The sequence below is a fragment of the Xenia sp. Carnegie-2017 genome, unplaced genomic scaffold, assembly GCF_021976095.1.
Source record: "Xenia sp. Carnegie-2017 unplaced genomic scaffold, XeniaSp_v1 HiC_scaffold_23, whole genome shotgun sequence".
Lineage (NCBI taxonomy): Eukaryota > Metazoa > Cnidaria > Anthozoa > Malacalcyonacea > Xeniidae > Xenia > Xenia sp. Carnegie-2017.
Genome location: NW_025813486.1, coordinates 13,580,489 through 13,603,852, shown reverse-complemented (window position 1 = coordinate 13,603,852; position 23,364 = coordinate 13,580,489). Strand labels below are relative to the sequence as shown.

At 45.5% G+C, this 23,364-nt stretch overlaps 1 protein-coding gene, 5 non-coding genes and 1 pseudogene across 6 annotated transcripts; all 7 read right to left on the bottom strand.

Annotated features, from left to right (window-relative positions):
- Positions 1-5,239: 5,239 nt before the first annotated feature.
- LOC124450192 lies at positions 5,240-5,403 on the bottom strand. Its single transcript, XR_006949913.1, has one exon. It is a non-coding gene; the product is annotated as a U1 spliceosomal RNA (small nuclear RNA).
- A 321-nt stretch (positions 5,404-5,724) lies between these two features.
- Positions 5,725-5,915, bottom strand: LOC124450121. Its single transcript, XR_006949867.1, has one exon. It is a non-coding gene; the product is annotated as a U2 spliceosomal RNA (small nuclear RNA).
- Positions 5,916-8,824: 2,909 nt separating this feature from the next.
- LOC124449155 (mucin-2-like) lies at positions 8,825-9,919 on the bottom strand. Its single transcript, XM_047000106.1, has one exon. The coding sequence runs from the start codon at positions 9,917-9,919 to the stop codon at positions 8,825-8,827; it is 1,095 nt and encodes a 364-aa protein (XP_046856062.1).
- Positions 9,920-13,902: 3,983 nt separating this feature from the next.
- Positions 13,903-14,065, bottom strand: LOC124449914. The gene has a single exon (XR_006949679.1). It is a non-coding gene; the product is annotated as a U1 spliceosomal RNA (small nuclear RNA).
- A 325-nt stretch (positions 14,066-14,390) lies between these two features.
- LOC124450099 lies at positions 14,391-14,572 on the bottom strand (annotated as a pseudogene).
- A 7,183-nt stretch (positions 14,573-21,755) lies between these two features.
- Positions 21,756-21,919, bottom strand: LOC124450191. Its single transcript, XR_006949912.1, has one exon. It is a non-coding gene; the product is annotated as a U1 spliceosomal RNA (small nuclear RNA).
- Positions 21,920-22,249: 330 nt separating this feature from the next.
- On the bottom strand, positions 22,250-22,436 carry LOC124450106. The gene has a single exon (XR_006949860.1). It is a non-coding gene; the product is annotated as a U2 spliceosomal RNA (small nuclear RNA).
- Between the last annotated feature and the right edge of the window lie 928 nt (positions 22,437-23,364).

Below are 23,364 nucleotides of genomic sequence, written 5' to 3'. Positions count from 1 at the left end.
GGAAGAGCAGCCAGCGAGTCCGCATACCGTTGTTGGGCCAAACTGTGTAGAAAAGACGGTACCTGGTTGGACTTAACTGCGTCAGACTCGTCCGCAGAAATGGTGGGAGGCTCGGTATCAGAAAAGCGTATGGCGATGTTCTGGCGGCGACAGGCTTTTCTGACTCTCGACCACAGCGACGAGTGGGAAGAGTAGTGAAGTGTTCGCAGTCTGGGATCGTCTTTAGCAGAGAGGTATTTCGAGATCAAGTCAGCAGTCGGGTTGGATTGGGCTGTCTGACGGACAAAGGCACGAAGATCTTCCTTGGCGATGGTGGTGACGTTGTCATCATTGGAGGAAAGCACACGGACTGCCTGGACGATCGCCTGCATGTCACACTCCACGAGGATCCTGAAATCCCAGGCCACCGGCCTTTTTCGCCGCAAAGAAATAGCTCTGAGTGGCTCTGGTTGGCAGGTTGCAGATTTCGCGTAGGACCCTGACGAGGAGGGAGCGGTATTCACTGAGCGACTTCTTCAGCGGATCGCCGGCACGAAGCGTATGTGAGGCAGGGTTGAATGAAAGTGCGGATCGCATCCAGTTTCTGCCACGGAGCGAGAAGAGAAGAGTTGATGGAGTGGAGATCGTGGATCAGACGCGGGATGATGCTCGGGATGTCATCGATGTTGTGGATGACCCCAATTGGTACTCCTAGGTACCGGTATGACTGTTCGTTCTCAAGGGCCGGCAAGTGGTCACCCTGAAGAATGAAGTCGTGGCGGTCTGTCCAGAGGCGGCGTTTGCCTTCGGTGGTGAGAAATAGGGTTGCACATTTGTCAGGCCGGAATTCGAATCCGAGCACCGAGGCGGCGTCCGAGGCACGATCGAGAAGTTGTTGGAGAGCATCTGGAGAGCGGGCCAGCAGGACCAAATCATCGGCGTAGGCTAGACACGAGACGGTGCGACTCTGAAACTTGCACACCCCCGAGCGGAGTTGACTGGCTTTAGATTTGACCATGCGCAGAATCAACTCCATGCATAGATTGAATATGATAGGGCTCAGGGGACAGCCCTGCTTCACCCCAGCACGAATTGGGATAGAAGCAGTGCTGCCTGCAGGTGTTTTTATAGTTGTTGAGGCACCAGAGTACGCGTTGCCGATGAGCTGAATCATGTCCGCCGGGACACCAATGTGCTGGAGCGAAGAGCGTATGACGTCGTGTGAGATGCTGCCAAAGGCATTGCGGATATCCAGCCAGGCCATGCACAGCTTTTGCTTGCGGCGTCGAGAGTCTGCTACGATTGATTTCAGCAAAAAGGTGTGCTCGTAGCATCCTTCCGAGGGCCGCGCGCTTTTCTGCTCATCCGATAGTATGCCGTTGTAGATGCTCCACTTGGTCAGACGTTTTGCGAGTACGCCCATAAACAGTTTATACATGGTCGACATGAGCGCTATTGGGCGGAAGTTGGAGATGTCATCCGTGTCCCCTTTCTTGTAAATCAGGATCGTCACTGCGTCTTTCCACGGTTGTGGAACGTCCTTCTCCGCATGGCATCGGTTGAAGATCAGGGACAGGATGGCAGCGGTGGGGTCGACCTTTTTAAGGTGGGCATACTCGCATCTGTCTGAACCCGGTGCGGTGTTGGCGGCGGAGCCTAGTTTGGCAGCTATCTCAGACTGTCGCAGTTCGTCGTACAAGAGTTCGGTGGTGGGTTCTTCACGGGCGGTGGGAGTGAATTGATCTAGTTGCTCCTGCAGAATGGATGTGTTTGTGAATTTTTCTGCAAGGGAGGTGGTGAAGTATTGTTCGGTGTCGTCGATGGAGCCCGTGAAGATAGTGTTGTTGTTCCCCAGAATCTTCCGTGCAGCCCGTCTCTTGGAGTGATAATACAGGCCTTGCAGGCACGGGCTGGGGTCAATCTGGGGATGGGTCTACCTTGGCGGGCGGCGGAGGTTGGTGGGCGTGACTGAGATGACGGTTTGGGCGAGGTGTGTGATTTCTTCAAGCTAATGGCCAGTTCTCGTGCGGCAGTGGCGGTGGTGCAGTGTGTGGTGAATTCCTCCCAGGTAGAGTCTTCAGAGAAAGTTCCTTCCACTTTCACGGAAGAGCAGAAGGGCAGCTTGGTCGGCAGATGTGGGAGGTTGTTCCTCATCATTGAAGAATCCATCCACACCATCCTCATCGTCCGACGGGGGGGCATTGTGATTGCCTTCCCTGGTGGTAGGTGGTCGGGTTCCCGATGAGGACGAGGTTGGTGCGAAGGGATCTCGTTGATGGTTTCATCCACTTGGTCAGTCAACCCAGGAGGTGTGTGCAGCGGCGGTGGTGTGTCGGAATGGCGGGATACAGGCCTGGGGTGCAATGGAGGACTAGCGAAGTCGTCGGCAGAGTCCCAGTCTGCATGGTCTGAAGCAGCTAGAGACTGTTCAGCGTGGTGTTGTGGTGGTGGGTGCTGTGGTCTGTGGGCGGCTCCACCCTGCTGATGACGATATGCTTGGAGGATGGGGGTGAGCTGTGGTATCTTAGAAGAGAGGAGTGGCGGTTGGAACGGTTGTGTTTGCTGACTTAATGGTGGTGGTGGAGCTACCCTGACGGATTCACGGTCCTCTGTGACTGTGGATGATGAGCTGCTTTTGGGGCGTTCAGACATCTCCAGCAGACGTGAAAAGGCAGTGATGGCTGGCTGCCTGTCTGTTGACGATGGCTCGGACACAGAGGAGGGTGATGATGATGATGAAGGTGACGGAGGTGATGGAGACACGCTGTCCTCGTGGGTGAGTTGTCGCAGGCGGGAAAGTTGTGTGTGGATGCTGTCGATGATGTCATGGCGGGTGGATTGTGGGGAGGGGGGAGGCGGAGTTGGTGGTGGAGGAGACAGTGTGGCAGCGGTGGAGGATTGAGAAATGTGGTGGTCCAAATCCTGTGCATTGTCGGGCGTTGATGGGGATATAAGTGGTGGAGTTTGACCAGGGATGGTGAACTGTGAGGGGAGTACAGGAGTGAGCGGAGAGGTGGTACGGCAGGTGGTGAGTGGAGAATCCAGTGGGAGGGGTGGTGGGTCCGGTGTGGAGCCAGGTGAAATGGACAAGCGGTCCAGTGTGTTGGGAGAATCAGAAGTTGATGTTGTGCCTTGCTTGGTGGTGAAGCGCTGAGGTGGGATGAGTTTAGGAGGTGATTGTGTGGGTCCCGTGGAGTGAGATGGAGCGAGAGGTGATGGCTGGTGAACGGTGTCAGGAGAATCTCTGGGATGATCTGGCGAGGATCCTCCATGTAGAGAAAGTCTATCGTCTTGTGAAGCTGGAAACCAACCAGGTGATGAAAACGATAGCTGTGGGGGACTTGGTACAGATGGTTGTGTAGGTGGTGATGACGGCCTGAACGGGGCAGCCAGTGGATCCAGTGGTGAGTGATGGATGTGTCGTTTCGCCATTGGTATGGAGGCCTTCTTGGGTGAAGTGAGGCGGAACGATTCCTGTGGGGATAGTAGCCTGATGTCGAGCTTCATTGGTGATAGCGATGACGATGATGCGGGTTGGTGATGGCCCGGGACGAGTGTCAGTTCAGCAGTGGCGGGATCGATCACTGGTGTGGGCGGGCTGAACTGCGTGCCAGACTGGGAGGCTGTGGAATGCGCTGCCCGGTGGGACTGGCGTTCGGCGGGGTCCAAATAGACGCCACAGGTGCCACAAAAGTACTGCACGACGAGTTCCTCGCGCTTGTGACACCTGGAAAAGTGTTTCGATAGGTGTTTCACGGTATCGACGCGTCGGCTCTGAAATTTACAGCCTTTATGTGGGCAGTGAAGGTCTTGAGCCGAGCGGTCCGTGTAAAATGTCACTGTGCACTTCTCAGGAGGAGATCCGTCACCTTTAAGCCGACCATGATGCGTGCAGTTCCAATGACTGCTTAAAGCGTGACGGGTGCGGAAATATTGCTTGCAGTAGACGCACCTCATTGCAAAAAAGTCAAGTTGAGATAACGTATACCGCCAAACAGACGTGACACGATCTTATAGCCACGTAAGCAATAGGAACAACAGAAATACAACAAAGTTCGAGAAATAGAGGCCAGGTTACGCGTTGTTAGCGGTATGTGGCGGAAAACGCGCGAAATGAACGGCACGCGTCGAAAAAGTTAAATTTGGCTTAATTAAGTACGGTGTCAAATATCGGCCCGTGTACGGCATGTACAGCGATGTAGGACTCCTGGCAGTGCTGAAACGGCCGCAATCGATTGAAAAATGAACCCAGGAATACTGTAATAACTCGCGTGGGCCACGGAGAGGAGCTACAAAATGTCGGGCCGTGTAAAAAGTGCTTTCCAAACACTAGCGAGCGAGTAACTTTCGATGGGCACGCGATACGCTTGACTCGCCGAACAAGAATATGCTCGGGAAAGTCTAGGATAACAATCGCAAAATATCGTCGGTTGTCACCGATGTAATGACAAATGGTCGATAGGTATTGCGGAGTGTACGTGCAGGAACAATTATATGTTATAGTTGGGCGAATAAGATCACTGCACGGCGAGAAAATAGCGGCGAAGATGGTCGATGCAAATGTAAACAAACAGTCGGTCGGGAATATATAATCGCGTTTGTGTAGAGACTATATATCCCGAAATGAGTAAAGAGGCGGTTAAAATGTTTGTCCCTCGTGACAATCGCCGTGAAATAGTAGCAGCACCAACTATCCGCTTTGTGCTTGTGGGCGATAATGATTCGCATTGTATGCAAGTGCTGCAATGTCAACAAGGTCATGCTTCATGAAATCGGCAGACAAGCAGCTCAATGAACGAATTTTACACTAGGAGCCGTTAAATGTCAGTGATACATAGAAATAATTACTATAAAAAGCTAAACAAACGTACGACTAAGTAAGAAAAACGTTCGCAATGCAATATCATTACTGTTAACCGACGATACATATTATAATTTGTATACTTTCATAATGTATATGCCGTCCGTCAAAATATACACACACGCCGGCCGTTTACGTCGTTGTTAAGTACAAGTAATTTATGTCAAATACAAGTAATTTATTCTTGCTAATAGCTGATATAAATTTCTCCTGCATCTCGCTATGCATTTTGGGATAGGTCAGTAAAAAATTTGGCAGCATGCAACCTAACCCGAACGAACAACGAATTTATATATGTCCCAAAGCGTGGCATACACAATTGACGGACGAAAGGCCCTCTTCTCTGTGTTCTATTTTATTTGTTCTTTTTCCGCTTCTTCCTCCCATCGTGAGAAACGAAGGGGACGAGCGCGAACGCAGGTCCCCACTACCAGAAATTATACGCTCGAGTTACCCACGTTAGGGGTAATCGCAGGAGTCAACCCAGTCGAAGTGCAATGAAAGGGCCTCATCCTGAGAGGACCTCCTAGCTGATCAAGGTGCCTCTCGCGTCAGGTAAGTATGCTCGAACGACGCACGGCGAGCATACTTTGTACGCGAACGTACGCTCTGTGCGACACGGTTGCACCCCCTCCCTTTACTTTTTCACTACTTTTTGCAACTTACCGTCTGACGGCCTTTATTGTCTTCCTTTCCGACGGCGACGACGTCTTTCGTCTTTCGCCGACTCTGTCGAAAAGAGACGTATGTTATTTAGTTAAATGTTAAACAGTTCGTTCTCGGTTAGTTAGTTACAGACAAAATAAATTCGCTTAGCTATTTGATTTGCTGGCTGTTTTGTTTGTTTTTTCGTTTGTTTAAAGTAAATGTGTTTCCTTCCGCTAAGGAAATGGGCCGAACTCGGAGGTAGTGCAATACCGAGACAACCCGTGGCCAGGGCGAAGCAAGCTCCAATCCCATGGCCGATATCCAAAAATCAGTTTAATATAAGAGTCGGGCATTGCCCGACATATCAGATATTAAGCTGATAAGAACAGAGTTCTTATCAAATTTAATATCCAAAAAATGATGGGACCAGTAGGTTGCCCAGGAATTATTTACAGAAGTAGTATTAAATATTTACACGATAAGTCAATTACTATTATCAACCAGTCATTATGTCTATAGCTCCTTTAAGTCAATGCTCGGCTTCAGTTATAGGAGGGGAAATAAATGAGACACACAAAGCTTTGAACATCATTTACATACACCGTACAAAATTAATATTATCTAAAGATTGTCTTTTAACTATCAATAAGTGTTCCAACATAATATTAAATAATTGTTTCTACTGATTTAGGTATACTAATGTTAGTTTTATCTTCCTGTGTAGATCAATCAGCAAGACGGACGTCATCGTCACAGCCGAGATGAATGCGATAGACATCGCAGGATCCTTTGATGGAGTCAGAACAACAAAGTTTTCGGAAGAGTGACTTGTAGCGACGTGTCATTCCCAGGGCTTTCAGGACGAGTTCGTTTTTCTTGTACCAAGATCCCAGCGCACCTACTACGAAAGGTAAGATAGAGCAAGTTTTCCCCGTAGATTCCACGTACGCTTTAAGTGGTTGGTATTTCATGACTTTATTTTGTGCAGCGTTGGCCAAAGCATCCTCGTCGTTGTCGAAGGGGCACGTAACATCAATTATTAGCACACGATTCTCCTCTTCAACAACGATATCTGGTCGCAAGTTAAGGTTCGATGACTTAATGGTACGATCTGTTGTTACTGTGCCAAACCTGATTGCTTGGGTTACACGGTCTACGATAGCATTGTGTCGTTCCCTGATTTGTACCATATGGGGACGGCAATGACACAAGACGTGCGGGAGAGTTTCAGGCTGCGTACAGTTGCGACATGTTGGGTCCGTTGCCGAGAATCTGGACTTGACTGCATTCAGTGGGAGGAGATTCAAACGTGCCCGGTGAATAAAGCGCCAGTCCTTAAATCGGATATTTAGACCCGTACATTGCCAGGATGATCCGTTGGCGTATTGATCGTCTGCTAGACATCTCGCAACTTTCCCTTGGTCAACGATTTCGGTCAGGTCTTTTGAGTGTCTGTCGAGAACCAGTTGGTGCAAGAAATAGGTAACTTTGTCCGATTTGATGGCAGGAGATTCATCTGCATTGATCGTGGGTGGTTCGGAGTCAGAAAATGAAAACGTAACAGAGAGTCGACGGCATGCTTGACGGACTCTTGACCACAGGGAAGAGTATGAGTAATATAGTCTATCAGTGCGAGGATCTTTAGTACTAGATAAGTAGGCGGAGATAAGGTCCGCAGTTGGATTAAGCTGGGTTGATCGTCGGACTATATACTTTAGCTCGTGTTTAGCCATGGCTGTAACGTTCGGATCCGAGGACGAGAGCATACGGAGACCTTGGACAATTGCTTGTATGTCACATTCTGTTCTAGGGTCAAACATCGACAGACCACCCACCTTCTTATGAGCAAAGAAATATGACTGCGTTGCTCTCTGTGGTAGGAAGCAGATATCTTTGAGCGCCGAGACGAGTATCCGTTTATATTCATCGAGGGACTGTTTTAGCGGGTTACCAGCACGTAGGGCGTAGGTAAGGCATGGCTGAATAAAAGTACGGATCGCATCTAACTTCTGCCAGGGGGCAAGAAGTGACGAACGTATGATGTTGATATGTTGGATAAGTTTCGGTACTATGCTCGGGATATCATCTATGTTGTGAATCAGGCCTATTGGAACTCCCAGGTATCTGTAGGACTCTTCTTGCGAGAGAGCTGGGATGTGTTCGCCCTGTATGGTGTAGTCCGTTGGTTCAACAAACGTAGCACGCTGTTTGGTTGATGTTAACGAGAGAGTAGCGCACTTGTCAGGTCGGAATGTCAAGCCGAGGGTGTTGGCTGCTTCAGCAGCAGCATACAACAAACGTTGGAGCGTATCTTTGCTGCGTGCCATCAGAACTAGGTCATCGGCATATGCAAGGCAAGATAGCTCCGTACCGAAGTGGTTGCATGTTCCCGACTTTAATTTCGCTGCTTCCTCTTTGGTCCAGCGCAGAATCAGCTCGATACAGAGGTTAAATAAGATCGGGCTCATCGGGCATCCTTGTTTCACCCCTGATCGTATTGGGATGTCGTTGGTTACACCTTGGGGGGTACTTATCTTCGTGGTGGCATCAGTATAAATGTTACCACAGAGGGTGACCATGTCTTGTGGTACTCCCATGTGGCGGAGAGTGCGTTCGATGACGAAGTGGGGGATGCTACCAAATGCATTACGAAGGTCTAGCCAGGCAAGGTTGAGTTTCTTCTTGTTCATTCTCGCCTGTCCAACCAACGACTTCAATATATATGTGTGCTCATAGCACCCCTCACTCGGTCGTGCAGACTTCTGCTCCTGTGATAGGATGTCGTTCGAGATCGCCCATTTGGTTAACCGTTTTGCCAGGATCCCGGTGAGCAGTTTATACATACACGACATCAAGGCGATCGGGCGGAAGTTGCTTATATCGTTTTCGTCTCCTTTTTTATATATCAAGACCGTCAGCGACGTTTTCCAGAGTGGAGGAACGTCATTTTTGCTTCGACAACGGTTGAATATGGCTGATAATATTTTCCCACATGGGTCAATCTTTTTCAGATGGCCGTATTCAACCTTGTCAGCGCCGGGTGCGGTATTGGCGACTGAACGAAGCTTCGTGGCGACGTCGAATTGCGTGATGGGCGAATACAGTTCCTCACATTCCCTTTCGTCGCTTGCTGATGGGACCAATTTTGCAAGCATTTCTTGGAAGTACTGTTGGATGCAGGATTTTTCCCCAAAACTTTCTGTGAAATACTCCTCGGCGTCTGACACAGAGCCAGAGTATGTAACCGAGTTATTAATCAATAGTTTTCTTGCTGCTCGTTTTTTGGAGTGTTTGTAAAGACCTTGGATTCGCCGAGCTGCGGTTGGGTCGAATCGATTAGCCCGTGGAATTCCTCTGCCTAGCGGAGGTCTTCGTTGGGGTGGGTCTGTTGTGACGTTGGGGTGGGTCTGTTGTGACACTGGGATAGTGGGGGTGTGTTTGTTGTGACACTGGGAGCGGAGGTGCAACTTCTATTATCGTGTGCGAGTCTGTGTCGGTGAAGATCGAGTGGTTTATTTCTATATATCTTCCCATCGCTGTCACCGCTGGTGAAGGGTTGTCCGACGGGGATGTACTGTTGGAAGCATGCGAGGGCGAGTTTGACGGCGAGCTAGGCGTTGTGAGCGGCTGTGGTGGTGAGGTCTGCGTTGTGGTGGGGGTCTCATCTCCATCTTGTAGCATACGACGGAGGTTAGCGAGTTTGGGTCGAATGGTCTCCAAAATCGTGCACCTGTCGTTGAAAAGCTGCTGAGATGTGGTTGTCGTTGGGGGAGTGAGCTGCGGGGATTGGTCGTCTGTGATGGGTGGTAGCGGGAGCGATTTCTCTGATGATGTGGTTGATATGGATGGATGATGGGCCTGAGTTGTGTTGCCAGTGTTGGAGTAGAAGGTTGGAGGTTGTGTGGGTATGGTAAATTGAGATGGGATGGTGGGTGATGGCTGGTGGATGGTGTCAGGCGTGTTGCTACGATTGCCTAGCGGAGATCCTCCATGTATGGAGAGTCTATCGTCCTGCGATGTAGGAGGGTCTAACGTTATCCAATCAGGTGACGAGAACGATAGTGGAGGACTCGACACGGGTGGTTGTGTAGGCGATGACGAGGGATCGAACGGGGTAGCCAATGGGTTCAGTGGAGAGTGACGATGAAGTTGGTGTGGCGCCAAGGGCTTAGAGGCTTTCTTTGGTGATGTAAGGCGGAGTGATTCGTGCGTGGAGAGGAGTTTGATGTCCAGCTTCATAGGCGATAGCGATGGCGGGGCCGACAGACCACGTCCGTGGCTGCCACATATCAGCGACTGGTCTGGGCTTGCTACAAGGGAAAGCTCATCTGTTGCGGGGTCAATAAGAGGGATCGGTGGGCTGAACACTTGACCTGGCTGTGAGGCAGTAGCATGAGCTTTCCTGTGTGCATCGCATTCAGCAGGGTCCATGAATACCCTGCATTGCCCACAGTGATATTGTATGACCAGCTCACTTCGCTTATGGTGCTTGGTGAAATGCTTCGCTAGGTGTCTGGTAGTGTTGACACGTTTGCTGATAAACTTACAGCCACGGTGTGGGCATCGGAGATCTTGAGAGGTGCAGTCGGTGTGGAAAACGAGCGTGCACTGATTTGCCGGGGTGTTTGTTTGTGCATTATGGTGCGTGTTCATCCAGTGAGCTTTTAGTTCGGACCGCGTCCGAAAATCGGCGTTACAATATACACACCGCATTATTTGTCCGTATACGCGGTTAGTTATTCCCTCATAACTACTGAGCGAGTGTCAGAGTAGTTAACATAAAATTACCGTTGTGGGAAATAACCGGCGATCGCAAAATGTCTAGGGGTCGGCGAGGAACGCACGTAAACAAAGGCAAATAGTCAAACAATCGTACGAATAGGTTTAGATGTCTCGGGGATTCCCCTGCGTGGAGTTGATTGACAGCTGGTGATTTCAAACAATTTACGCTTTTGAATGCGTAATTAGGTTTACGAATATACTATGGAATCACACTATGCAGTGTTTCTATGGGATAGAGGCAGTGTCCAGTTGTTTGTGATGGTATTTACTCCGCTCTGACGAAGCAGAGCGTAGACCAAGCCGTATATAATCACGGGCGATAGGCAATGACGAACGCGATGCCGAATTTAAATTGTCCGTAGCAACCGAATAATAACCAACGGTCGCTTCAAAACCCTGCGTTGCTGTCGAGTGGGTTATGGCTGGAAATGTTTAAAATACCGTGTGAGACGGTAACAATCGAATGATTTGAGGTGTTATTTGCTCTGTTTTGATGAAATAGAGCTTAGAACAGGCCGTAAATAAGAACAAGATGCACACAATGATATCACGTTGTCGAATTTGAATTCGTTGCGTGGCGACCGAATAATATCCAACGGTCGTTTTAAAATTTGTGTCGATTTCTCGCCAAATATTCTTCCAAAGTGTTTAAAATTCCGTATGGGACGTTCATAAACGATGAAACACGTAATCACGGCACAATAACCTGCAAACTGTTCCGCTAAACACGTAGCGAAGTTTCGGCAAGATGTCCGGTATCGTGCGCCGAAAGTTGACCGGCCAAATCACGGCTTTTAGCACTGGATGCGGTACGAAAAAACACGCACGGAGTGATCGTGGAGAATGCTAAACCGATTGCGATGAGATAGATGTTATAAATCACAGTATATGGTCCCGATCGAATGTTATATAGGAATGCCGGTCAGAAAGTCAAACTTCTGTATCGCTTCGTATAAGAATCCGAAGAAATCCAAATTCAACAGTTCCAAAGGAGAGTCCAAAGCCAAGTCCAAGTCCGATCCAGTTCCGTGACGTAGAAGTAAATACAATCCAAATACAATCCAAATCAAAATCAAATCAAATCCACTAACCTTGAGAGTGTAATCCAATTAGTGAGCAATTACCTTTTAAGCGAACCAATTAACGAAAATTAATCAAGTATAGCACCGCCTATTAAGCTGATAAGAACAGAGATTTTTTATTAGCAATAAAGAATATACATGGTTTTGGTTAGATAATTATTTACATTTTTACAATTGTGATATGGTTGTGATGTTTGATGGTTGTGTTTTATATTGTGATGTGGGATGTGGAGAATTGTGTTAAATGATGGCTTTTATGCATCTTTTACATGTTATGTTACTATACTACTGTTGATTAACTATATTATTTACTCTATACTACTATTAAAACGTTCTTTTAACAGAAACTATGAAAAATATATATATATATATTGATTCTACGAAAGATATAGGTTGTTCATTAATGCACTAGCACTAATGTTGCTCGATACCAGTAAGGTGTTCTACATAGATGTTTCTTGATGTTTTTATACAATCTGCAGCACATAATTTGCGAAAGAGGTCCTGAATCTCATGGGCATTCTTATTTCTTGCAGGACTTTTCGTTTTGGTCATACCATGCACCGAGGGATCCGACGACGAAAGCCGATATAGAAGCTTGCAGGTGTTGTTTTGCAAAGAATTCTATCAGGTAATTGTATTTTCTTGTTTTTGTCCGCTGCTTCTTTTAATGCATTTGAATCGTTTTCAAAGGGGCACGTGATATCTATTATGTGTACTCTATTACCATCGTAGATTACTATATCAGGTCGAGATTTATTAGGATCGTCTGGGATTGTTTTGTCTATTGATGTGGTACCATGTTTTATGTTGTCTTTGAGGCGGTTGAGTATTAGGTTGTGTCTTGTGGTTATGTGTGACATATTGGGATGACAGTGATTTATGATGTGTGGAAGGGTTTCTTTTGAGCTGTCTGTATGGCATCTACGGCAAGTAGCGTTGTTTGCGTGATTCCAACGGTGCTTTGCAGCATTAGTTGGGAGTGTGTTTGTTCGTGCGCGGTGTATGAATCTCCAGTCACAGAAACGGAGACCCGTTCCGTCAAACATCCAGGAGTTTACAGATGAGATGTTAGATTCGTTTATGCATCTCGCGACTTTTCCTTGATCTGGTAGTTCTTTGAGTTTAGTGGCATGGTGGTTGGTTATGTGTTTGTGTAAGAAGGAAGAGGCATTTTTAGCTTTGGTGTGAGTGATGTTGTCTTCAGATATAGAGATTTCATGATTTGAGTCAGAGATGTGAAGTTTTAGGGCTCTGCATGCTTGTCGACATCTGGACCAGAGAGTGGAGCTGTTATTGGTTTTAGAGAATTCGTTAAGGGGTCCTTCTGATGATCCTGATAGGAAGGCATCTAATTCTTCGTTGGATGGTTGGCGGTGAAAGCATCTGTAGACTACTGATTGGAGTTGTTTGTGAGCGATGTTATGGATTGTCTTGTCAGGTGATGATAGTATTTTCATGGTGTGTACAATTGTTTGAACATGACGTTCGAGGAAAGGGTCGAGAAAGCCAAGTCCCCCAGCAGTACGGTGAGCAAAAGATAAGAGGTGGCAGCACGAGATGGTAGATGGCAGATGGATCGGAGAACTTTGACGAGGGTTGATCTATATTTTTCAAGTGAGTTTCGTGGTACTGGGCATGTTCTTAGAACATAGGTTAGGCATGGTTGGATGAATGTTCTGATGCAGTCTAGTTTTTGCCATGGTGCGAGTAGAGAGTCTCTTATTTTGATGAGGTCTTGTATCAGTTTATCCGAAATGTTTGTCATTTCCTCAGGGTTGTAAAGTTCTCATTTCCTCAGGGATGTTTACTACAATCGTCATGTCAAGCGTTCTTTCTAATCCAATGCACACCTGTTCGTAAAGAAGAACATGTTTGAAAATTCGCGCGTAATGCCGCGAAATGCGATCGTTTCATATGACGTAGGAAGCACGCGATGTCTGTCGCGAACTTGCTGCAGACGTGCTTTCTCATTGTAAAACAAACGCTTTGTGCTTGTGGGCGATAATGATTCGCATTGTATGCAAGTGCTGCAATGTCAACAAGGTCATGCTTCATGAAATCGGCAGACAAGCAGCTCAATGAACGAATTTTACACTACGAGCCGTTAAATGTCAGTGATACATAGAAATAATTACTATAAAAGCTAAACAAACGTACGACTAAGTAAGAAAAACGTTCGCAATGCAATATCATTACTGTTAACGTCGACGATACATATTATAATTTGTATACTTTCATAATGTATATGCCGTCCGTCAAAATATACACACGCCGGCCGTTTACGTCGTTGTTAAGTACAAGTAATTTATGTCAAATACAAGTAATTTATTCTTGCTAATAGCTGATATAAATTTCTCCTGCATCTCGCTATGCATTTTGGGATAGGTCAGTAAAAATTTGGCAGCATGCAACCTAACTGAACGAACAACGAATTTATATATGTCCCAAAGCGTGGCATACACAATTGACGGACGAAGGCCCTCTTCTCTATTGTGTTCTATTTTATTTGTTCTTTTCTCCGCTTCTTCCTCCCATCGTGAGAAACGAAGGGGACGAGCGCGAACGCAGGTCCCCACTACCAGAAATTATACGCTCGAGTTACCCACGTTAGGGTAATCGCAGGAGTCAACCCAGTCGAAGTGCAATGAAAGGGCCTCATCCTGAGAGGACCTCCTAGCTGATCAAGGTGCCTCTCGCGTCAGGTAAGTATGCTCGAACGACGCACGGCGAGCATACTTTGTACGCGAACGTACGCTCTGTGCGACACGGTTGCACCCCTCCCTTTTTCACTACTTTTGCACTTGCAACTTACCGTCTGACGGCCTTTATTGTCTTCCTTTCCGACGGCGACGACGTCTTTTCGTCTTTCGCCGACTCTGTCGAAAGAGACGTATGTTATTTAGTTAAATGTTAAACAGTTCGTTTCTCGGTTAGTTAGTTACAGACAAAATAAATTCGCTTAGCTATTTGATTTGCTGGCTGTTTTGTTTGTTTTTTTTCGTTTGTTTAAAGTAAATGTGTTTCCCTTCCGCGAAGGGAAATGGGCCGAACTCGGAGGTAGTGCAATACCGAGACAACCCGTGGCCAGGGCGAAGCAAGCTCCAATCCCATGGCCGATATCCAAAAATCAGTTTAATATAAGAGTCGGGCATTGCCCGACATATCAGATATTAAGCTGATAAGAACAGATCGTTAAAATTTATTCAGAAAAAGCAATTAATTATTTACAAAGTATTAGTTGTTACTATTAAAGCAAGTTATATACAGAACTGATCATGCATAGATATATAATGATAACGAAGTTAATAGACTTGATAAGAATTAACGGAAAAAGAAGAAAAAAAAAAGAAAGGGGGAGAGAAGTAAGGTAAGTAATCCATTGGTGGGATGAGGTAAGTATTAATAGGATGTGTCTTTTACGCACAGAGGGTTGGGATAGGGTTAGAGGTGTTTTTGACTATTTACAAATGTATATATATATATATAATAACAGTTTATTATTTATACTTGAAAAGAGTATGTAGTTTTGTCTCACCAGGGAGACGTGCTGCCAATATGTTTGTAATAGATGTCTGCGGATCCCTGAATAGCGTCCGTACAACAAAGCTTCCTGAACAGGGATTTGTATGATTTTGACATTTGTAAGGCTTTCATGACTTTTTCATTGTTAGGATGCCAAGTTCCGAGTGCACCAACAACGAAGGCAAATAGGTCGCATTGGGTACCTTTCTGACGGTAGTAATGAACGATGTTTTGGTATTTTTGGAGTTTGTCATGTTCCGCGTTTACAAGAGCGTCTTCACCGTTCTCAAATGGGCAGGTAACGTCTATAATTGTTATCTTGTTCTTTTCCGTTATAACAATATCAGGACGACATTGGCTGTCTAGGCCGGGGATAGTTTTGTCGAGGTTTTACTTCGCCGTATCTTATAGAGTTAGCGAGTCTTTCAACTAGCGTATTGTGACGCTTTCTAATGTCGACCATGTTGGCCTCGCAGTGACAGAGGACATGTGGTAGCGTTTCCGTCTGGTCCTTACATACACGGCAAGAAGGACAACAGTCAGACCAACGAGCTTTATTTTGGTTTGTTGGAACGACGTTGAGTCTTGCACGATGGATGAATCTCCAGTCGCGGAAACGCAAGTTTAATCCGGTGAAGTGCCACGATGAGTTGTTGGAGTGTGGATCCTGGATCATTGAACGAGCAACTTTGCCTTGGTCAGGTAAAGTAGTTACCTCCGTAGCTTCGGCGTCTTGCAGGGCTCTGTGGAGAAAAGAAGAAGCGGCTTTTGCTGGACAGGGACCTTTGCCGTTGATGGATATAGTCGGCGGGCCTGCAGGAGGTACTTTAAAGGTGACATTTAGTCTCCTGCATGCAGATCGTGTCCTTGTCCATAGCGAGTGTGTTCTATACCTGATTTTATCCGGGTGAAAATTCCCTGTCATTGAACCCGATAAGAAGTCTTGCGTTAATGAAGGAGACGGGTTCGTCTGGGCGGCAAAAGCGACAGTTCGGGCAAGTTCTCCTCTGGCTACACCAGACACGAATTTATCGTCGGAGGCAAGCATTTTCATGGCTTGGACTATTGTCTGGACGTCTGCCTCTGTTCTTGGATCTTGGAAACCAAGGCCACCGACTGACTTGGAAGCGAAGATTATGTGTGATGTAGCTCGTTGCGGGAGATGGCAAATGTTCCTTATGGTTTCAATAAGTTTTCTCCGATAATCGGCTAGTGCAGATTTGTTAGGTTCACCCGCACGGAGGGCGAAGGTGAGAGCAGGTTGAATAAACGTACGAATCATATCTAGCTTTTGCCATGGTGCAAGTAGAGATTTCTGAATGCGATCTAAGTCGGTACAGATTTGTCCTACGATGGTATCGATGGAGTTTACGTCTCGGAGCATGCCGATCGGCACACCAAGGTAGCGATAGTGGTCGTGTTCCAATAGAGCTGGCATCGAGTTCCCTTGAATGTTGTACCGGTGGGTTGAATGTTATCGTCCCTCTCCTCCCGTATGTGAGGCTGATGGATGCACATTTATCAGGGCGGAAAGTAAGGCCTAGTATGTTCGCTGTATCTCCTGCCGTTGATAGAAGAGACTGTAGCTTATTTTCGGTTTTGGCAATTAATACGAGATCGTCAGCGTAGGCTAAAACTGAGATGTCATTGTTATAGTGCTTGACTGGCCCAATAGTTGCGCCGGTGGAAGCAGTTGCACGGATTATAACTTCGATGCAAAGGTTAAAGATTATCGGAGATAGAGGGCAGCCTTGTTTAACACCTGCAAGGATTGGAATTTGTGATGTAAGACCACTTGTTGTTGAGACTTCCGTTGAGGCGTCAGTGTATATGTTTTGGATGAGGTTGACTATGGAGGAAGGTATGCCCAGGTGTGAGAGAGTTGTTGTGATGACTGAGTGGGGAACACTTCCGAAGGCATTCTTTAAGTCTAACCATGAGACAAATAAATTTTTCTGGTGACGTTTAGCATCCAAAACGAGGGATTGTAGAATGAAGGTGTGTTCATAACATCCCTCGCATGGCCTAGCGCTTTTTTTTGGGCAGGAGATAGTATGTTGTTCTCAATTGAGAATGAGACTATACGGTTTGCTATGACACTCGTGAATAGTTTGTATATACAACTCATCATGGCAATCGGGCGAAAATTTGAGATATTGCTGGCGTCACCTTTTTTTATGAATCAATATTGTCTTAGAAGCTTTCCATGTGGCCGGTACATCGTCAGCATGCAAGCAGCGGTTGAAAATTTTGACAAGGATTTTACCTTTGGGATCTACGAGCCTCAGGTGGCGATATTCTATACGATCGGCACCAGGGGACGAGTTTGAAAGGGCGCGTAGTTTTTTCTCTATTTCTTCAGACGTGATGTCATCATCTAATGTGTTGTCAATGGGGCCCGAGGGAACAAACTCCGATAGTTTCTCTTGTAGTAGGTTAGAGTTCACGCTTTTTTCAGAGAATGCCTCTCGAAAGAAAGAGTCAGCGTCGGCTTCCAGAGTACGGTGGTTTGTTGTCGGTGATTACTTTCCGTGCTGCTCTCTTTTTAGAGATCCTATAGAGGGTTTGAATTCTTCGTGCTTCGCGTGGGTTGTACTGCAGTGGCTGTCGGTTAACGTTTATAGGGCGATTGGATGGTCTAGCAGTATTACGGGCCTTAGGGATGTTATTGGTCAAGTTTCCGTTATTCTTACAATAGTTCCAAAGCTCCTCTGTAAATTCATTACAGTCATTGGTGAATTGTGACCAGTCCGAGTCCCTGGTGAACGTTTCTGACCATTTTGTTTTTAATGATAGGAGAGCATCGTCGGCCTGGTTTGGTGTTGTGGGTGTGTCTGAGTGGTGTAAGACATTGTTGTGTCTGGTGTTGTCAGGTTGTGAAGCCGGTGGTATGGTGGGCTGAAGGTGAGATTCGTGAAGAGATGAGGTGGGAGAAGTGTCTTGAGAGGTTGTGTTGTCTTCTGTTGTGTCTGTATAAGAGTCGTCTGCATCTGTTACCCATGGTGTATCGTTGAGTGGTGGAGGGGTGTGTCCGTTTGGGGAGTCAGAAGTTGTATTATCATATGTATTGTTACTTGGTATAGTGTCGTTTTGGGTAAGGAGTAAAGTATGTTGTACAGTGTCGTTTTGTGTAGGAGGTAGAGATTGTTGTACAGTGGAAGGAGGAGATGTTATTTCTGGCATAGGTTGTATTTGGTCGGGAAGTAAGCTAGGCAGTGATTCAGTGATAGAGGTGGGTAGTCTTGGAGACTCAGGTTGTGGGGTTGTTGATAGTTGTTTGTGTGGTGTTGATTTGGACTTGGTGTTGTTGGTTTTTTGTTGTTTTGATGTCGTGGAAGGCCTTGGTGAGACTTGGGTGAATGTCAATGAGTGTCTGGTGGCACGTGTGTTTCTTTTCAGGCCTCGCGATTGTCTCGATATGGGTGGTGTGGGATGGCTGATGGATGGTGGTGTGGTCTGAGGTGACTCATTATGAATTGAAGTATGAGTTGAAGTGCTTATTTGTGAATCGTGGTAGTCCACAAATGATATAATGGGTTCAACGGGTGGTGGGTTAAGCGTGAATGTGGATGGAAGTTTGTGTGATCGTTTCAGGTGGACTCCGCCCTTTGTGGAGTCAAAGGGTGTCACATATGGTGCATATACATGATGTATTCAGAGGTATTTGGGGGTGTGATGTGAGGCAATGTCTGCGGAAGTTAGCTAGTGAGCCTATAATTGTGCCGCAGATACAACAGTAAAACGATTTCCCTTTGGGGTACTCTGCAACCACATTAATTGACTTAATGTTATCGTCAATACAGCGTGGGTGTTTTTTGACACGGTGTAAGCTGAGTCTACTCTGTACATGTGTTACAAAATCGCAGTCGTTACAGTGGAGTAATTGTGAACAATTATCCGTTGAGTTCGAGTCCGAGTTGTCCATCATTTGTTCTTAGTTGCGGGGCTTTGCCGTTGTAAGCTATTGGGACATATCGCGTCGTCTGTTGATGGGGTCGACGATGTTTGATCGAGTTGTTGTTTTAAGTGTAAAACGCGCGGCAGGATATATTAAGGAAGATCCTTGTGTATCTTAGACGGTATAGTTGATTGGCTGTTACTAAGCAGCTTAAGAGATTGTAGACTAGGATGGGGAATTCCCTGATGGTTTTTGCATCGGTTATATGCAAATTTCAGATTAAACAGCCGTCACCGTAGCAACCGATATACAAGATGCAACGGTCTTTTCCCTTCAGTTCTGCTATGTTGCTGCAATAAAACGACAATAAACTCCGCTTTTATACTTCGGAGAGGATCTTGGTTAACGTTATGATGACCCAATGAGCAGGATATAAGGTAAAAATTATATATGTTCAGTATATCTTGAGGAAAAACGGCGATTCCGTTTATAGCGCACTATATTTCAAATTCTGACGATGGGAAGGTGTATTCACGCAACAAATAGAAAAACGTTGATTCTCCAAAAGTATAGTACGTATAGTTACCAAACTTTCCAAATATGTTGAGAAATTGCCAAGGAATCTTCTTATATAAATTCCCAGCCGTGAGACTTTAGGATAACTCCGAAAACTTGATCGTAGTAATTCCCGTTGATTGAATAAATTAAAATCTGCTGTCACTCCAAACTTCGTGATAAAAAACCAAAATTTCTTCGTTGATACGTTGTCCAGAGGAAGAATGAATATTATAACAAGCGTTATTGAAAGTTAGGCGATATCGCTCCGGTGAGATTTGAACGACCGCTTCGATAGTAGAAGACAACTCCCGTGTCTTTAAAAGATTTATCACATCCTTGGCTCCCTTTTTAGGAAGGGGGCAGTCAGGATGGAGAATGATATCGACTGTTCTTGAAGCATACGGTATCATTATTAAATATTAGTTAATCCGTTCAAAATAATATCAAACGGGGGCGTATGAAAAATTAAAAATGCATGCAATCATGCATTCAATTCATACAAACAAGAAGGCAGGCGTTTATGGCAGAAAAAAACGCCCAAAGCAGAAAAGTCTTCGGTCTAACAGACCAAAATAATAGTAGAAAAAGTATAGAACACGCTTACACCAGGAGAAATATAACAACTAGTGCAAAAACACTCAGGATATTAGCGTATCTTCAAGCAAAAGCGCTCGACTACGCCCACGAATAATATATAAACGCCGCGTAAATATACAACGGCAGAGGCAAAATTAGTAAGAAAATCTACAGTGAAATATGAAATTCACTGTAGAACAGAAAGGCAGAAGGCAGAATACGCTAGTCTAAAACAAACTAGCAAAAAATACAAGGAAAAATAGGCAGAAACGAAGCGAACAAACAACGTGCTTCGCGAAAAGTATAGTAACTTGAACGGCAAAGGTCCAAGCAAATCAAACGATAAATTAAGCAAAGCTGAATGACAGCAATCAGCGTTAAGGCAAAGATAAACTAATAGAAAATACGAGCAAGAAGTTATAAAACAACGCCCGATCAAAGTACAAACGACCTTCGATAAACGATCGTTCTTTAGAGTAAGATAAACGTTCGAGCAAATATAAAACTCGAAAGCACACAGTATATAGCAGTTCCTACTTATAGCAGAAACCAAAAAGAATATAAATCACACGTGAAGTCTTGTAGCTGCAAAACAAGTCGAGGAAGAAAGCTTCCCGATAACAAAATGGCGATAAACACGCGAAATATAAGAAGGAACACTGAAGGTGTCAGAACGTGGCCAAACCACCCCCCGACTAGACCCTAGCAACAAGAAAAGAGGAAAGACCCCCTCCTGTTCGGTTGCCCCCTAAATGGGCCCCCTAATAAGGAACTACCAGAAAACAGATACAAAATAGAACAATTTACAAACAAGGAACGAACTCACAGTTTTGAAGACGATATTGAATATGATTACGAACAACGAACGATCAACAACGCGCAGACTCCGAAACAGCAGATCTCGACAGGTCACCGTGTCTGTTAGCAGCTACACTTGATCTTAGCCAAAAGGCCGAGAAGCGATACAGAAGAAGAGCTTTCGCCATTTTTTCACTCTACAAGTTGCATGAGAAACACACGGTTCTATTGTATCTTTTCGCGTAGAAATCATGCAACAAATGAAAAAAATCAACCGGTACGGATAACGAAGGAATCATCCTTTACTACAATCGTCATGTCAAGCGTTCTTTCTAATCCAATGTACACCTGTTCGTAAAGAAGAACATGTTTGAAAATTCGCGCGTAATGCCGCGAAATGCGATCGTTTCATATGACGTAGGAAGCACGCGATGTCTGTCGCGAACTTGCTGCAGACGTGCTTTCTCATTGTAAAACAAACGCTTTGTGCTTGTGGGCGATAATGATTCGCATTGTATGCAAGTGCTGCAATGTCAACAAGGTCATGCTTCATGAAATCGGCAGACAAGCAGCTCAATGAACGAATTTTACACTACGAGCCGTTAAATGTCAGTGATACATAGAAATAATTACTATAAAAGCTAAACAAACGTACGACTAAGTAAGAAAAACGTTCGCAATGCAATATCATTACTGTTAACGTCGACGATACATATTATAATTTGTATACTTTCATAATGTATATGCCGTCCGTCAAAATATACACACGCCGGCCGTTTACGTCGTTGTTAAGTACAAGTAATTTATGTCAAATACAAGTAATTTATTCTTGCTAATAGCTGATATAAATTTCTCCTGCATCTCGCTATGCATTTTGGGATAGGTCAGTAAAAAATTTGGCAGCATGCAACCTAACCCCGAACGAACAACGAATTTATATATGTCCCAAAGCGTGGCATACACAATTGACGGACGAAAGGCCCTCTTCTCTATTGTGTTCTATTTTATTTGTTCTTTTCTCCGCTTCTTCCTCCCATCGTGAGAAACGAGGGGACGAGCGCGAACGCAGGTCCCCACTACCAGAAATTATACGCTCGAGTTACCCACGTTAGGGGTAATCGCAGGAGTCAACCCAGTCGAAGTGCAATGAAAGGGCCTCATCCTGAGAGGACCTCCTAGCTGATCAAGGTGCCTCTCGCGTCAGGTAAGTATGCTCGAACGACGCACGGCGAGCATACTTTGTACGCGAACGTACGCTCTGTGCGACACGGTTGCACCCCCTCCCTTTACTTTTCACTACTTTTGCACTTGCAACTTACCGTCTGACGGCCTTTATTGTCTTCCTTTCCGACGGCGACGACGTCTTTTCGTCTTTCGCCGACTCTGTCGAAAGAGACGTATGTTATTTAGTTAAATGTTAAACAGTTCGTTTCTCGGTTAGTTAGTTACAGACAAAATAAATTCGCTTAGCTATTTGATTTGCTGGCTGTTTTGTTTGTTTTTTTTCGTTTGTTTAAAGTAAATGTGTTTCCCTTCCGCGAAGGGAAATGGGCCGAACTCGGAGGTAGTGCAATACCGAGACAACCCGTGGCCAGGGCGAAGCAAGCTCCAATCCCATGGCCGATATCCAAAAATCAGTTTAATATAAGAGTCGGGCATTGCCCGACATATCAGATATTAAGCTGATAAGAACAGATCGTTAAAATTTATTCAGAAAGCAAATAGTTATTTACAAAGTAGTAGTTGTTACTATTAAAGCAAGTTATATACAGAACTGATCATGTGTAAATATATAGTAATGACGATGTTAGTAGACTCGATATAAGATGAAAAGAAAAGGAGAAATAGAGGTAGAGGTAAGTAATCGTGAGTGTGAAGAGGTAAGTAACAGGTAGGTTGGGGGTATGGGTTAGTTTACATTGGGGGGTGGGGATGGGATTAGTAAGATGTGTCTTTTACGCACTGAGGGTTGGGATAAGGTTGGAAATGTTTCTAACTATTTACAAATGTATATACATATATATATATATAGCAGTTTGTTATTTAAACTTTGAAATTGTATGTAGTGTCGTCTCAATAGGGAGACGAGTTCCCAATATGTTTGTAATAAATATCTGCGGATCCCTGGATAACGTCAGTACAGCAGAGCTTCCTGAACAGGGATTTGTAAGTTTTTGACATTCGTAGTGTTTTCAAAACTTTTTCATTATTAGGGTGCCAGGTACCGAGTGCACCAACCACGAAGGCAAATAGATCACATTGGATTCCCTTCTGCAGGTAGTAGTTAACAACGTTCTGATACTTCTGGAGTTTCTCTTGTTCAGCGTTTACTAAAGCGTCCTCGCCGTTTTCAAACGGGCAGGTAACGTCGATGATTGTCACCTTGGTCTCTTCTGTTATGACGATATCTGGGCGACACTGGCTATCAAGACCTGGGATGGTTTTGTCGAATTGTACTTCGCCATATCTTATTGAATTAGCAAGACGTTCAACTAACATGTTGTGACGCTTTCTAATGTCGACCATGTTGGCATCACAGTGGCAAAGGACGTGTGGTAGGGTTTCCGCATGGTTATTACATACACGACAGGATGCACAACAGTCAGACCAACGGGCTTTATTTTGGTTTGTTGGAACGACGTTGAGTCTTGCGCGGT

Coding starts and splice junctions, on each gene's coding strand:
- LOC124449155 (XM_047000106.1), bottom strand. CDS start 9,919: ATGGACCCTGCTGAATGCGATGCACACAGGAAAGCTCATGCTACTGCC.